This window comes from Nerophis lumbriciformis, linkage group LG20, assembly GCF_033978685.3.
Source record: "Nerophis lumbriciformis linkage group LG20, RoL_Nlum_v2.1, whole genome shotgun sequence".
Taxonomy (NCBI): domain Eukaryota; kingdom Metazoa; phylum Chordata; class Actinopteri; order Syngnathiformes; family Syngnathidae; genus Nerophis; species Nerophis lumbriciformis.
This window is the reverse complement of record NC_084567.2, coordinates 40,020,001-40,037,564: the sequence shown is the minus strand read 5'-3', so window position 1 is coordinate 40,037,564 and position 17,564 is coordinate 40,020,001. Positions and strand designations below refer to the sequence as shown.

At 40.4% G+C, this 17,564-nt stretch overlaps 1 protein-coding gene across 1 annotated transcript in view; it reads left to right on the top strand.

Annotated features, from left to right (window-relative positions):
• The window catches only part of tsc1b (TSC complex subunit 1b), an 82,839-nt gene that overhangs the window by 16,096 nt on the left and 49,179 nt on the right, over positions 1-17,564 (top strand). Inside the window, exons 2-6 of the mRNA XM_072915360.1 lie at positions 6,604-6,824; positions 6,914-7,017; positions 14,308-14,460; positions 17,117-17,261; positions 17,416-17,564. The exon at positions 17,416-17,564 is cut by the window's right edge and continues 6 nt beyond it. Coding sequence (XP_072771461.1) covers positions 6,716-6,824; positions 6,914-7,017; positions 14,308-14,460; positions 17,117-17,261; positions 17,416-17,564 — 660 coding nt within the window. The 5' untranslated portion in view covers positions 6,604-6,715. The remainder of the gene's footprint in view (positions 1-6,603; positions 6,825-6,913; positions 7,018-14,307; positions 14,461-17,116; positions 17,262-17,415) is intronic.

The window sequence follows — 17,564 nt, the reverse complement described above, 5'->3', positions numbered from 1 at the left end:
GCAAAAAAATGCGTATCGGCAAGGCATGGGAAAATGCCGATCCAGATCCAGTTAAAAAAAAACCTCTGCTCCGTGTTTTCCAACGCACCTATTTAAATAATACATTCCACTTTTCTGCTGCTCCCTATAATTTCCGTTCCGCATTTTCCAGCACACCTTCAACACATCCACAGGTCTGTGGATTCTAACGCAGTTGCTTTTAGCTGCTGGCATTACACGACAGGCTCTTCTCACTCTTTTCTGTGTCTCCCTCTTACAGACAGCGAGCGCACCTTCTTACACACGTCACATACTGTCACGTCATACGTCACATACGTATAAGCCCTCCCCGAGCAGAGAGGTAGCAGCATGGCTAACGTTAACTGTGATGCTAGCGCAGCCGTGTGACCAACGCTCCCTCTAAGGTGCGCGCTTGTGCAATTGCGCACTGTTTAAACGTCCTCTGCACATAGCAATTATATGCCACGCACAAAATCAAATAAAAAAATAAGCGCATAACAATTTTCGACACACGGACACGACAGAGAAAACAGTTTTCGTCATCATTGTTCAAATATAACGTCTGTCGAGACGCTTATCTCCATTCGGTGCCACACGTCCACACCATCAAAATGCAGAGGCAAAAATGTCCACATCAACACCGTATGAAAAAATTAGTGATTTTTTTAGTTGTGATTTCCTTCTCTGCATGAAAGTTTAAAAGTAGCATATATTAATGCAGTATGAAGAAGAATGTTTTAATGTAGACATGCAAGCCTTAAAAGAAAATGTTGACAATCAAGACTACATTTCCTGCAAATGGATGCATTTCTACCCTATATTTTAACTTTAGATTTATTCTCATATCAAACTCTTTTGGCTGTCTTTTTGACACTTACATCCGGCGCCCCTCTCCACACCCCGGATTATAAATAATGTAAATAATTCAATGTGATTATCTTGTGTGATGACTGTATTATGATGATAGTATATATCTGATAGTATATATCTGTATCATGAATCAATTTAAGTGGACCCCGACTTAAACAAGTTGAAAAACTTATTGGGGTGTTAATATTTAGTGGTCAATTGTACGGAATATGTACTTCACTGTGCAACCTACTAATAAAAGTCTCAATAAATCAATCAGAACACACAGAATCATCATACTGCTGTGATTATATGCATCAAGTGTTCATTCAAGGCTAAGGCAAAATATCGAGATATATATCGTGTATCGCAATATGGCCTTAAAATATCGCAATATTAAAAAAAGGCCATATAGCCCAGCCCTTGTTTTAATGATGCCATTTCTGTTTGTCATGTATAATTTTGTCTATTTTGTGTTTATCCTTGAATAAACAGGTCAGTTTCTTGTTACCAACCATTGTGTGTTATTCAAACTCCCCTAATTCAGCTGGCTAGTTGTTATCAAGAGTACTAAAACTCTTTTCAACATGATTCTGACAACTAAGTAGGCTAAATAACTATAAACTTTAATACATGCTCGGATAGGCCATTATCGGTCAGTATCGGTATCGGTCAGTATCGGTATCGGATCGGAAGTGCAAAAACAATATCGGTATCGGATCGGAAGTGCAAAAACCTGGATCGGGACATCCCTAATTTGAATATTACATTTCCAATTTTCAAAGAAAGCCAACACGTCTTTTCAGCTTTTATATCTATTTTAACAAAGAATGACCAATGATTTAGACCAGGGGTGTACAAACTCTTTGACTTGGGGGCCACATTGGTCAAAGGTTTACATACACTTGCTAAGGACATAATGGCTGTCTTGAGTTTCCAATACCTTCTACAACTCTTATTCTTTTGTAATGTAGTGATTGGAGCACATACTTGTTGGTCACAAAAAACATTCATGAAGTTTGTTTTTTTTATGAATTTATTATGGGTCTACTGAAAATGTGCTGGGTCAAAAGTATACATCCAGCAATGGTAATATTTGGTTACATGTCCGTTGGCAAGTTTACCTGCAATAAGCCGCTTTTGGTAGCCATCCACAAGCCTCTGGCAATTTCTAGTAGAATTTTTGATAACAATTTAGATAAAAAAATTTTGCTTGACAATATATTTACCAACAAATAATTGCTGATAAACGATATTATTGCCATGATTTTTATGAGACCAAATTAACCATTAATTTAATGATTATACATAATAATATAGCATGTACCGTATTTTTCGGAGTATAAGTCGCACCGGCCGAAAAGGCATAATAAAGAAGGAAAAAAACATAAGTCGCATTTTTTGGGGAAATTTATTTGATAAAACCCAACACCAAGAATAGACATTTGAAAGGCAATTTAAAATAAATAAATAGTGAACAACAGGCTGAATAAGTGTACGTTATATGAGGCATAAATAACCAACTGGTATGTTAACGTAACATATTATGGTAAGAGTCATTCAAATAACTATAACATATAGAACATGCTATACGTTTACCAAACAATCTGTCACTCCTAATCGCTAAATCCCATGAAATCTTATACGTCTGGTCCAGGGGTCGGCAACCCAAAATGTTGAAGGAGCCATATTGGACCAAAAATACAAAAACAAATCTGTCTGGAGCCGCAAAAAATTAAAAGCCATATTACATACAGATAGTGTGTCATGAGATATAAATTGAATAAAGAGGACTTAAAGGAAACTAAATGAGCTCAAATATAGCTACAAATGAGGCATAATGATGCAATATGTACATATAGCTAGCCTAAATAGCATGTTAGCATCGATAGCTTGCATTAATGCAGTGACCAAATATGTCTGATTAGCACTCCACACAAGTCAATAACATCAACAAAACTCACCTTTGTGCATTCACGCACAAGGTTAAAAGTTTGGTGGACAAAATTAGACAGAAAAAGAAGTGGCATAAAACACGTCCTAGAAAGTCGGAGAAAGTTATACATGTAAACAAACTACGGTGAGTTCAAGGACCGCCAAAATTAGTAGGACTAAACGACGCTCGCCAAATACTCGAATTAGTGAAGCATGTTTAATAGGGATGTCCGATAATGGCTTTTTGCCGATATTGTCCAACTCTTTAATTACCGATACCGATATCAACCGATTTATACAGTCGTGGAATTAACACATTATTATGCTTAATTTGGACAACCAGGTATGGTGAAGATAAGGTACTTAAAAAAATTAATAAAATAAAATAAGATAAATAAATTAAAAACATTTTCTTGAATAAAAAAGAAAGTAAAACAATATAAAAAACAGTTACATAGAAACTAGTAATTAATGAAAATTAGTAAAATTAACTGTTAAAGGTTAGTACTATTAGTGGACCAGCAGCACGCACAATCATGTGTGCTTACGGACTGTATCCCTTGCAGACTGTATTGATATATATTGATATATAATGTAGGAACCAGAATATTAATAACAGAAAGAAACAACCCTTTTGTGTGAATGAGAATGGGAGAGGGAGTTTTTTTGGTTTGGTGCACTAATTGTAAGTGTATCTTGTGTTTTTTATGTTGATTTAATAATTTAAAAAAAACGATACCGATAATCTCCGATATTACATTTTAACGCATTTATCTTCTCTAATGTTTAATATAAACAATGTGATTTATAACAATTAGGGAGGTTTGTGTCATGTTTGTCCTCCTACAGAAACCATATTAAAACAAAAAATATATTTTTTCCCCTCATCTTTTTCCATTTTTCATACATTTTTGAAAAAGCTCCAGAGAGCCACTAGGGCGGCGCTAAAGAGCCGCATGCGGCTCTAGAGCCGCGGGTTGCCGACCCCCGGTCTAGTCTCTTACGTGAATGAGCTAAATAATATTACCGTATTTGATATTTTACGCTAATGTGTTAATAATTTCACACATAAGTCACTCCTGAGTACCGTATTTTCCGTACCATAAGGCGCCCTGGGTTATAAGCCGCGCCTTCAATGAACGGCATATTTCAAAACTTTGTCCACCTATAAGCCGCCCCGTGTTGTAAGCCGCATCTAACTGCGCTAAAGGAATGTCAAAAAAACAGTCAGATAGGTCAGTCAAACTTTAATAATATATTAAAAACCAGCGTGATGTGGGCGCGCATGGAGTCGTATATCAACATGGACGGAGCTGCGTGAAAAAAGCCACCCGGCCTCTTCGCGTAAACTTACCTTAACCACTCGCTCATCTTTTCTTCATCCATCCATCCCTTTGAGTTAGCTTTTATGATGACGCCGGCTGGAAAGGTCTCTTTTGGCAAGGTCTTTCTTTTGAATATCACCATGGGTGGAAGTTTCTGGCCATTAGCATGGCAAGCTAGAACCACAGTGAAGGATGACTTCTCATTCCCTGTGGTGCGAATATTCACCGTACGTGCTCCCGTTGTATCCACAGTGCGGTTCACAGGAATATCAAAAGTCAGTGGAACCTCGTCCATGTTGATAATGTTCTCTGGCCGGATCTTTTTTTCAGCTATCTTGTTTTTACAATATGCACGGAAAGTAGCCAGCTTTTCTTGAAAGTCTTTAGGCAGTTGCTGTGAAATAGTACCGGTAGTCCGTGTGCGGATGGAGAGATTGCGTCTTTTCATGAACCGGAAACCTGTCGCTTAGTAGGAGCCATTTTGTGGTCTTTACAGATGTAAACACACAAAGGAAATGAAACGTAATATCCGCGCGCTTCTTCTTCTTCTTCTACGCGGGCGGGTGGTTGCTTGCAGTAGAAGAAGAAGCGCTTCCTGTTCTATGGGGGCGGGTGCTTACCTTGGCGGTTGCTTGCGTAGAAGAAGAAGCACTTCCTCTTCTACGGGGAAAAAAGATGGCGGCTGTTTACCGTAGTTGCGAGACCGAAACTTTATGAAAATGAATCTTAATATTAATCCATATATAAAGCGCACCGGGTTATAAGCCGCACTGTCAGCTTTTGAGTAAATTTGTGGTTTTTAGGTGCGGCTAATAGTGCGGAAAATACGGTACTGATAATTAAAAAACGATACCGATAATTTCCGACATTACATTTTAAAGCATTTATCGGCCGATAATATCGGCAGGCCGATATTATCAGACATCTCTACTAAATAATATTATTTGATATTTTACGGTAATGTGTTAATAATTTCACACATAAGTCACTCCTGAGTGAGTATAAGTCGCACCCCCGGCCAAACTATGAAAAAAAACTGCGACTTATAGTCCGAAAAATACGGTATATCCTTTCAAATGCAATACACTTGTATTTCTTTTGTGTTTTAATGATGTAATTTAAATTAAAACGTTTATATCTCCAAGTTAAATAAAACAAACCATAACAATAAAGTTGATTTTGTTAGCAAAATTTCGCACTTGAATAAACTATACAACTAAAAGCAATACCATATTTTGAGGGGATGGGGGGATCAAACTTACATAACCAATACGATAAATAAAAGAGCTAAATTGAGTGTTGACAAACAAAGTTGCACTTCGATATTGGACATGTAGGCAGAGGTAGAGTTGTACTTTACTTACCGTATTTTCCGCACCATAAGGCGCCCTGGGTTATAAGCCGCGCCTTCAATGAACGGCATATTTCAAAACTTTGTCCTCTTATAAGCCGCCCCGTGTTGTAAGCCGCATCTAACTGTGCTAAAGGAATGTCAAAAAAACAGTCAAATAGGTCAGTCAAACTTTAATAATATATTAAAAACCAGCGTGATGTGGGCGCGCATGGAGTCGTATATCAACATGGACGGAGCTGCGTGAAAAAAGCCACCCGGCCTCTTCGCGTAAACTTAAACTTACCTTAACCACTCGCTCATCTTTTCTTCATCCATCCCTTCGAGTTAGCTTTTATGATGACGCCGGCTGGAAAGGTCTCTTTTGGCAAGGTCTTCCTTTTGAATATCACCATGGGTGGAAGTTTCTGGCCATTAGCATGGCAAGCTAGAACCACAGTGAAGGATGACTTCTCATTCCCTGTGGTGCGAATATTCACCGTACGTGCTCCCGTTGTATCCACAGTGCGGTTCACAGGAATATCAGTTGCTGTGAAATAGTAATCCGTGTGCGGATGGAGAGATTGCGTCTTTTCATGAACCGGATCCCTGTCGTTTAGTAGGAGCCATTTTGTGGTCTTTACAGATATAAACACACAAAGGAAATGAAACGTACCGTACGGTAATATCCGCGCGCTTTTTCTTCTTCTACGCGGGCGGGTGGTTGCTTACAGTAGAAGAAGAAGCGCTTCCTGTTCTACCGGGAAAAAAGATGGCGGCTGTTTACCGTAGTTACGAGACCGAAACTTTATGAAAATGAATCTTAATATTTATCCATATATAAAGCGCACCGGGTTATAAGGCGCACTGTCAGCTTTTGAGAAAATTTGTGGTTTTTAGGTGCGGCTAATAGTGCGGAAAATACGGTAACTGACAATCAAGTTAGGACCTTCTTAAACAAAAGTAACAATATAAACAATACAGTTTTAAAAAGATGTATTAAAAGCCCTTGTGGCAAATGTGGAAATAAATCGTTAGTGCACTTTGAGTGACTCGTAAAACACACATAAATAATGTTTTAAAACCCAACCATGGCCTCGACGTAGAAGTACAAACCAGCCTTTAAGAGTCTTTAGTGAAATGTTTGCCATCCGTGTTCTCCAGAGGTGCCTGGAGACTGAATTGGTTGGTGGCTCCAAGGGAGTCCTCCAGGCAGGAAGGACACCGTGTGAGAGAGAGAGAGAGAGACACTGCCTCCACCCCCAGCACTGCCACCATGGCTCGGGAGCAGCCCAGCATGGGGGATCTGCTCCCTCTCCTGGAGACAGCCGACCTCCACCAGCTTGAAGAGATCAGGGGCCTTATTAATGAGCAGCTCAGCACTGGTAGTGTCACGTTGTACATGTTTTTTTGTTTTTTTGTCTGCTTCAATGTTTGTGTCAGAATGTAACAACCGTGTGTCATATTTTTGCAGAACGAGGGTCTGTGCTGCTCAACGGGCTGGTGGATTACTTTCTAGAAACAAACTCTCCCGAGGCCATGCATATCCTCTGCTCGGTCAGAGAGCCACATGACAAGGTGAGGTAAACAACTGGAAGATGTTACATGGAAAAACATTTTAGATAACTATAATAATGTAATACTATCCAGTATATACAGTACAGGCCAAAAGTTAGGACACACCTTCTCATTTCAATGCGTTTTCTTTATTTTCATGACTATTTACTTTGTAGATTGTCACTGAAGGCATCAAAACTATGACACCTGTGAAGTGAAAACCATTTAGGGTGACTACCTCTTGAAGCTCATCGAGAGAATGCCAAGAGTGTGCAAAGCAGTAATCAGAGCAAAGGGTGGCTATTTTGAAGAAACTAGAATATAAAACATGTTTTCAGTTATTTCACCCTTTTTTTTGTTAAGTACATAACGCCACATGTGTTCATTCATAGTTTTGATGCCTTCAGCATACTTGCCAACCTTGAGACCTCCGATTTCGGGGGGCGGGGGCGTGGTTGGGGGCGTGGTTAAGATATATATATATATATATATATATATATATATATATATATATATAAGAAATACTTGACTTTCAGTGAATTCTAGCTATATATGTATGTATATATATATATATATATATATATATATATATATATATATATATATATATATATATATATATATATATATATAAAATAAATACTTGAATTTCAGTGTTCATTTACAAACTACAACTCACAAACACTTTAGAGTTAGGCTCCACCATCAGAATGTGTACTTAAACTTATAAAGATCACATGGATATTATTCATTGAGTTGATTCACCAAAACTAACCTGTTATACAGGAGGAAAAAGCACACAGGACGTTTCAATTGTTCACAGACTGGCCGCGCTCATCAGAATGACAAGACACTTCCGGTCTGCAGGTGATAGCATTCAATTGGGAAGAAACGCCCTATTGCCCCCTACTGACCAATGTGAATACTGATAAATGTGTAATGACAGCTCCAAAAACGAATTCAAACCACAAAATAAAATAAATAAATCAACACAAAAATGTGACACATTATGGGTGGGTCACATATGCATGTACAGTAGATGGCAGTATTGTCCTGTTTAAAAGTGTCACAACATTGCTGTTTACGGCAGACGGACTGCTTTACGGTAGACACTGTTGTTGTGTGTTGTCAACACGTCACTCAGGTCCGCCTGAATTTCGGGAGTTTTTCGGGAGAAAATTTGTCCCGGGAGGTTTTCGGGAGAGGCGCTGAATTTCGGGAGTCTCCCGGAAAATCCGGGAGGGTTGGCAAGTATGGCCTTCAGTGACAATCTACAATGTAAATAGTCATGAAAATAAAGTAAATCCATTGAATGAGAAGGTGTGTCCAAACTTTTGGCCTGTACTGTATATCTTAAAATAGATTATCTTTTATATAGCAACATGATAAAACACAGAACATAATTCAAACATATGAAACAAAGGCTGGTACTAACTAACTGAGAATAGGCCTGGGCGATATTGCTTAAAGATGACATTTTTTCAAAAAATGTTTCCCCCTTACTTTTTAAAGAAACCATTGAATACAAATGACAGAAATAATTCAAAAACAAGCTTTTCTTTTATTTGATCAAAAACTAGTAGTTTGAAATGACACTGCGTCTTTCTCTTAGTTTATTTGAATAATAGTCTTTTTAGACTAGATTTGTACTTTTTATGTTACAATTTTCAAAGAACTAAATTACTGGGATAGTCGAACCTCGGATTCAGGAGGAACAGTGTGGTTTTCGTCCTGGTCGTGGAACTGTGGACCAGCTCTATACTCTGGGCAGGGTCCTTGAGGGTGCATGGGAGTTTGCCCAACCAGTCTACATGTGCTTTGTGGACTTGGAGAAGGCATTCGACCGTGTCCCTCGGGAAGTCCTGTGGACTGTCTGATTGTGGCGGTCCGCTCCCTGTATGATCAGTGTCAGAGCTTGGTCCGCATTGCCGGCAGTAAGTCAGACACGTTTCCAGTGAGGGTTGGACTCCGCCAAGGCTGCCCTTTGTCACCCATTCTGTTCATAACTTTTATGGACAGAATTTCTAGGCGCAGTCAAGGCGTTGAGGGGATCTGGTTTGGTGGCTGCAGGATTAGGTCTCTGCTTTTTGCAGATGATGTGGTCCTGATGGCTTCATCTGGGCAGGATCTTCAGCTCTCAATGGATCGGTTCACAGCCGAGTGTGAAGCGACTGGGATGAGAATCAGCACCTCCAAGTCCGAGTCCATGGTTCTCGCCCGGAAAAGGGTGGAGTGCCATCTCCGGGTTGGGGAGGAGATCTTGCCCCAAGTGGAGGAGTTCAAGTACCTCGGAGTCTTGTTCACGAGTGAGGGAAGAGTGGATCGTGAGATGGACAGGCGGATCGGTGCGGCGTCTTCAGTAATGCGGACGCTGTATCGATCCGTTGTGGTGAAGAAGGAGCTGAGCCGGAAGGCAAAGCTCTCAATTTACCGGTCGATCTACGTTCCCATCCTCACCTATGGTCATGAGCTTTGGGTTATGACCGAAAGGACACGATCACGGGTACAAGCGGCCGAAATGAGTTTCCTCCGCCGGGTGGCGGGGCTCTCCCTTAGAGATAGGGTGAGAAGCTCTGCCATCCGGGGGGAGCTCAAAGTAAAGCCGCTGCTCCTCCACATCGAGAAGAGCCAGATGAGGTGGTTCCAGCATCTGGTCAGGATGCCACCCGAACGCCTCCCTAGGGAGGTGTTTAGGGCACGTCCGACAGGTAGGAGGCCGCGGGGAAGACCCAGGACACGTTGGGAAGACTATGTCTCCCGGCTGGCCTGGGAACGCCTCGGGGTCCCACAGGAAGAGCTGGACGAAGTGGCTGGGGAGAGGGAAGTCTGGGCTTCCCTACTTAGGCTGCTGCCCCCGCGACCCGACCTCGAATAAGCGGAAGAAAATGGATGGATGGATAAATTACTGGGATGCAATACTTCTGTCTTGAATAAAATACTTCTGTAAACAAAATGTAGCATTGCACATTGCATGCAAATAAATACAAATCTCCAACATTGAGATTAATAATGTGAAAACGTAAAACTTCCGTCCTAAATAAAATTCTCCTGTAAATAAACATGAAGTATTCTTCATTGAGAAGACTATGTAATAGTTTTAGTAAGTGAATAAAGGCAGGCTTTTTCATTCACACATCTTGGCGGGTGCGCAGAGTGACTGCTTTAGTGATCACAATGTGCATTGTGCTTCTTTCTTATCATACATTGTTTTATCATACGTACCTTGTGTAAAGGATTCCACCACAGTAAAATGCATTTTAACCAGAGTTTGTTTGTTTGTTGCGGTTTTGTTCGGCTTGCTGAGTTGCGTTTCCCACCCTCGACTGGATGCTTTGGTTTCGGATGCTGAAATAAGTTTGTTGTGCTGCTGTCATTTTTAAACAAACGTTGCACCCTGCAGTCATTTGTTCCACGTGTGTTGCCGCAAAACCAAAGTACAGACGATACTTTTTTTTTTCCTTTCGAATAAACATCTCACTCTTGTTAGGGTTAGAATTAGCCATGTTTTGAATCTTGGCTAAGGAAGTAAGGGGGCATGCAAGGGCTACGAAAGCTCATGAGGGCAAAAATTATGCCGAACCACAAAGCAATTTTATTTGGTGCTCGTTAGAGATGCGCGGTTTGCGGACACAACCGCGGAGTCCGCGGATAAACCGCGGGTCGGGCGGGTAAAAATAGATTTTAAATAGATGCGGGCGGGTTGCGGTTGAACCAATTCGGAAATATATATACCGTATTTTCCGCACCATAAGGCGCCTGGGGTTATAAGCCGCGCCTTCAATGAACGGCATATTTCAAAACTTTGTCCACCTATAAGCCGCCCCGTGTTGAAAGCCGCATCTAACTGCGCTAAAGGAATGTCAAAAAAACAGTCAAATAGGTCAGTCAAACTTTAATAATATATTATTATTATATTATTATGTGGGCACATGGAATCGTATATCAACATGGACGAAGCTGCGTGAAAAAAGCCACCCGGCCTCTTCGCGTAAACTTAAACTTACCTTAACCACTCGCTCATCTTTTCTTCATCCATCCCTTCGAGTTAGCTTTTATGATGACGCCAGCTGGAAAGGTCTCTTTTGGCAAGGTCTTCCTTTTGAATATCACCATGGGTGGAAGTTTCTGGCCATTAGCATGGCAAGCTGGAACCACAGTGAAGGATGACTTCTCATTCCCTGTGGTGCGAATATTCACCGTACGTGCTCCCGTTGTATCCACAGTGCGGTTCACAGGAATATCAGTTGCTGTGAAATAGTAATCCGTGTGCGGATGGAGAGATTGCGTCTTTTCATGAACCGGATACCTGTCGCTTTGTAGGAGCCATTTTGTGGTCTTTACAGATGTAAACACACAAAGGAAATGATAATATCCGCGCGCTTTTTCTTCTTCTACGCGGGCGGGTGGTTGCTTACAGTAGAAGAAGAAGCGCTTCCTGTTCTATGGGGGCGGGTGCTTACCTTGGCGGTTGCTTGCGTAGAAGAAGAAGCGCTTCCTGTTCTACCGGGAAAAAAGATGGCGGCTGTTTACCGAAGTTGCGAGACCGAAACTTTATGAAAATGAATCTTAATATGTATCCATATATAAAGCGCACCGGGTTATAAGGCGCACTGTCAGCTTTTGAGAAAATGTGTGGTTTTTAGGTGCGCCTTATAGTGTGGAAAATACGGTACATAGTTAAATGTTGTTACCCACATACGAAAAACAAGCAGCACTCTTTGAAACAGTCAATTTTTCATCAGGCACCGCGTCCCAGCAACAAGTGGCGCAAGTGAGCGCTCCTTCAGCGCAGCAGGGCGCATTTTAGAGGCCAGGCGCCCTCGCATGAATCCTGGCACTGTAGATGCCATTTTATTCCTGCATAGCGCTAACAAAAAAAAAAAGTAAGTAGACATACGGTTGGATATGTTAAACGAATTAGTCTACGTTACCTATAGGCTATACCAAATAAGCCCATGTCTAACCTATATTGAGTTCGATCAGCTAAATAATTTTGATGGTTACGTGTTGTTTGGGCGCACTACAATGCAAAGGCATTAAGGCAATTGCGTTGTTTATTGTGTTTTTTTTCTATTCGAGATATACTACTATGTGTGAATAATTATTTGGCCTCGCTTTCAAGTGAAGCGCATCTCCGATTGGTGACAATGTAAGGATATTTAGCCTGCTTTGTTTGTCGCGACCGTCTATTTTCATTATAATTCAAGTTTGATGATAAAGTGCAGTTTGATGGGTTTGATTTCCCCCCTTCAGCTATTTGCCTTGGCCAATAAGTTGCAGGTAATTTATTATTATTATTTATTTAATTTATTTTTGTTTAAATAGAGATGACATACATATGTTATTGTATAATTTAAGTTTGTGCGCGTGATTGAGGCACATTTTTTATTTATTATTTTATTTCAACTTAAAAACGTATGAGCCTATGCCTATGCCTAGAACATAGGCTATGTGTTTATCTTTATTTTCCTGCCTGTCGTTGACAATGGAGATTGTCTGATATTTTGTCATGGCTGCAGATCAATCAATAAAGGTTCATCTTTGTCGCAAAATTGTTCACTGCTTCACTGTGCACCCCGCCCTCGTCCCTATTTGAGCATTATAACGTTAACAAGTTAATATTCATTGAAATAAATTCAGAACATTTTTTTTACCTAACGAAAATATAGGCCTAGTCTTTCTAAAACATTTTTTTAACTTCTTAAAAGCCTCGTTCGGCTTGCTGCAACTGCGCACACAAAGTGTGAGGAGCGCACTCCTGATCTGAGGGCATTGGCAACAATAGTCAACACTTTCTTAATGGAAATGACAATAATATTATAATAATGATAAATAATATTATCACGCATTAATATCTCTTAGCCACGAATGCGTGGCCAAGAGATGCGTGGCACGCATTGAATGTCTCTGCTGCATTGGATCAGTCTCCTTTAACAGGCAAAAGCTTTATAACCTCACTAATGCCTTGCATCGTCTATATTAGATATATAACAACGGGCGGGTGCTGGCGGGTGTGGTTTTGATAAAATGTTGGTTCGGGTAGATGGCGGATGGTTGACGACTTTTGTGATGCGGTTGCGGATGAAATAATTGCCTATCCGCGCATCTCTAGTGCACGGTGTAATGATAAGTGTGACCAGTAGATGGCAGTCACACATGAGATACGTGTAGACTGCAATATGACTCAAGTAAACGACACCGACATTTTATATGTTCCATTGTAAATATAAAACATTATACACGGCGCTCAAAAATCTATCAAAATGTTTTAGTATGACTTTGGTAAGCTATGAAGCTGCACCGCTTGATGGATTGTCAGCGCATTAAACATACGAGTATTATTATGGTGTGTGTATAAGGTAAGACATATTATCTGGCGTTTTGTTATGCAAAAGCAACTTTTCTTACTTTCTGGTACTTGCTGATCTGTATTTGGGATCTGCATATGTCCTGAAAATTTGCGCGCGTCCGCCTTTGTAGTCCGTGCTGACACCGTAGTCGATAAGCTTCTTCTTTTTCTCTATCTTCTTGTTATGTGACACTCATCCTCCGCTGTTGCCGTTTCTAAAAAAAGTAGTGTAAAGTTCTTACTTATATCTGTCAGTAAACTCACCATGAAAGGGCTAAAACATACCGGTGTAGTGACTTGACATTATTCACCCAAGGAACTTCAGTTATTAGAGAGTTCCGGTCGGACATTTTTTCACGGGACACATTTCCGGATGAGGAGATGCTGCTCCATTATTAATTGAAGTAAAGTCTGAATGTCATTAAAACAGTTAGCGCCATCTTTTGACACTTCTTCCACCCCCGTCCTTGCACGCTACACCACTACAACAAAGACGACGGGGATAAGACGCTGTCGAAGGTGAGCCACATAAATAAAAACGGCGTATCCTGAAGCAACTGTCAGAAAGCGACTTGAAGATGATCTGTAAAACATCATCTATGCAACATTTTGACTCCTTTAATGCGCCCTAATCCGGTGCGCCTTTTATATATGAAAAAATATCAAAAATAGACCATTCATCGGCACCCTATGGTCCGGAAAATACAGTATTTTTTAATTTTCTGCAACAAAAAAACTCAAATGTATCAATAAAATCGATATATCGCCCAGGCCTAAGTGAGAGTATCAACATTGTTAGCTAACCCCTTTGGTCTCTCACTACCTGCTTCCACAGCACCTTCTGGACAAAATGGGTATCAACATTGTATCAACATTGTATCAACATTGTATCAACATTGTATCAACATGAGTATCAACATTGTTAGCTAACCCCTTTGGTCTCTCACTACCTGCTTCCACAGCACCTTCTGGACAAAATGAACGAGTGTATGACCAAGCAATCCTGCCGGCTGCCCACCCTCACAATGTTGGGGCATGTCATCCGCAAGCAGCCTTCCTGGATCCACAAGATTGCTCGATATCCTCTTCTGCTCTCACTGCTCAAATGCCTAAAGGTAATAATGCGGTTATGTCTCGAATGAACAAATAACACTGTTCTTTCAGTAATGTGGGCACTTGTACGCTGATGGTTTTGTGACCTCTTACAGTCTTCTGTAAGTCTACAATTTTGTCTCTGAGGTTCTTTGTTAACTACATTGTCTTGCTCATAGTGGTGGAGTGGTTTGAATACAAGAGCTTGATTTTAATTCTGTGTCTTATCAACCTAATACATAATTGACCACATTTGTCAGCATAGAATTTAAGACCCAAAAAGGTCGTTTCTGTGAAAAATTGTTCATGTCAGTGGTGTCTGAACTTTTTCAATTAAGGGCTGCATACTGAGTGTGGAAGCCTTTTTGTCTGCATGTCAGCGTTGTGGTATCAACATTTAAACTTTAATCGTTACATTACACCTGTTTACTCTTTTATTCAACTTATGTTTTTTTTTGTATCAGTATTTTTAGAATGTGCCACGGTTTGTGGCACTAGCTGCAAATGACCCCTGGACCCCTTCTACGAGCTCGGGATCTTTCTGTGTGGAGTTTGCTTATCGCTAATCAGCATGAAGCAACTACTGTCTAGTTATGTAGCATTAAAACATGCACACAGTTACTTCCTGTTCAGTGCAAAGTAGGGATGTCCCGATCCGATATTTGGATCGGATCGGCTGCCGATATTTGCCAAAAATTGCGTATCGGCAAGGCATGGGAAAATGCCGATCCAGATCCAGTTTAAAAAAAAACTCTGGTCCGTGTTTTCCAACGCACTGATTTAAATAATACATTCCACTTTTCTGCTGCTCCCTAACTTCCGTTCCGCATTTTCCAGCACACCTTCAACACATCCACACAGGTCTGTGAATTCTCACGCAGTTGCTTTTAGCTGCTGGCAGTACACGACAGGCTCTTCTCACTCTTTCCTGTGTCTCCCTCTCACAGACAGCAAGTGCACCTTCTTACATACGTCACATACTGTCACGTCATACGTCACATACGTATACGTCCTCCCCGAGCAGAGAGGTAGCAGCTTGGCTAACGTTAGCTGTGATGCTAGCGCAGCCGTGCGAGCAACGCTCCCTCTAAGGTGCTCGCCTGTGCAATTGCGCACTGTTTAAGCGTCCTCTGCGCATAGCAAATCTATGCCACGCACAAAATCAAATAAAAAAAATAAGCGCATAACAATTTTCGACACACGTACACGACAGAGAAAACAGTTTTCGTCATCATTGTTCAAATATTGTGACGTCTGTCGAGACGCTTATCTCCATTCGGTGCCACACGTCCACACCATCAAAATGCCGAGGCAAAAATGTCCACATCAACACCGTATGAAAAAATTAGTGATTTTTTTAGTTGTGATTTCCTTCTCTGCATGAAAGTTTAAAAGTAGCATATATTAATGCAGTATGAAGAAGAATGTTTTAATGTAGACATGCAAGCCTTGAAAGAACATTTTGAAAATCGAGACTACATTTCCTGCAAATGGGTGCATTTCTACCCTATATTTTAACTTTAGATTTATTCTCATATCAAACTCTTTTGGCTGTCTTTTTGACACTTACATCCGGCGCCCCCCTCCACACCCTGGATTATAAATAATGTAAATAATTCAATGTGATTATCTTGTGTGATGACTGTATTATGATGATAGTATATATCTGATAGTATATATCTGTATCATGAATCAATTTAAGTGGACCCCGACTTAAACAAGTTGGAAAAACCTATTCGGGTGTTACCATTTAGTGGTCAATTGTACGGAATATGTACTTCACTGTGCAACCTACTAATAAAAGTCTCAATCAATCAATCAAAACACATAGAATCATCATACTGCTGTGATTATATGCATCAAGTGTTCATTCAAGGCTAAGGCAAAATATCGAGATATATATTGTGTATCGCAATATGGCCTTAAAATATCGCAATATTAAAAAAAGGCCATATCGCCCAGCCCTAGTTCAATGATGCCATTTCTGTTTGTCATGTATAATTTTGTCTATTTTGAGTTTATCCTTGAATAAACAGGTCAGTTTCTTGTTACCAACCATTGTGTATTATTCAAACTCCCCTAATTCAGCTGGCTAGTTGTTATCAAGAGTACTAAAACCCTTTTCAACATGATTCTGACAACTAAGTAGGCTAAATAACTTTAAACTTTAATACATGCTGGGATAGGCCAGTATCGGTCAGTATCGGTATCGGTCAGTATCGGTATCGGATCGGAAATGCAAAAACAATATCGGTATCGGATCGGAAGTGCAAAAACCTGGATCGGGACATCCCTAATGCAAAGTATGTTGAAAATAAAAGCATGGTAATATTATCCTAGATTCTATCAAAACAACTAACAAACTGCACCAATTAATTTTTTTAGGTTAAAAAATCATTCATCATCCTTATAAAGAATCTTTGAAGTCTTTAATTTCATATCTCTGGACAAAGTCACAAGTAAAAAGTGCAATTAATATCTACTTTCAATTTATTTTCATTCTTGGACAACCACTAACGGGTTCCCCTGTACAGTATTTCACTTAATTTAAAATGCAGGTTAGTTTATAACATGTAATGTTTATTCTGAATTTCTTGTATTCTGAAATAATCCTACCATGAAAATTAGGAACTGTCCATGTGCTGGTAAGAGGGTACACCCCATTTGTTTTTTTGGCAGATGGATACGGACGTGGTGGTGCTGATTACCGGGGTGTTGGTGCTGATCACACTACTTCCAATGATTCCTCAAGCAGGGAAACAACACCTGTGGGAGTACTTTGACATTTTTGGTCGCCTGGCATCTTGGAACCTAAAGAATCCCGGTGAGCTACGCGTACTGCGCCTTCCAAAACCGCATATCAATGGAGTTCATAATACTGTTGGTCGCCCGAAAAGAACTGGGATAGGCTCGAAACAATTTGACAGAATGAATGAAAACCGCGTTCAATCTAATGAATCTGTCATGTATCCATTTAGGGCACATTTCAGAGGTTTACTTGATCCACCTTCACGCTAGCGTCTACTCGCTCTTCCACCGTCTGTATGGCATGTATCCTTGCAACTTTGTGTCCTACCTGCGCTCTCACTACAGCATGAAGGAAAACGTGGAAACCTTTGAGGAGGTG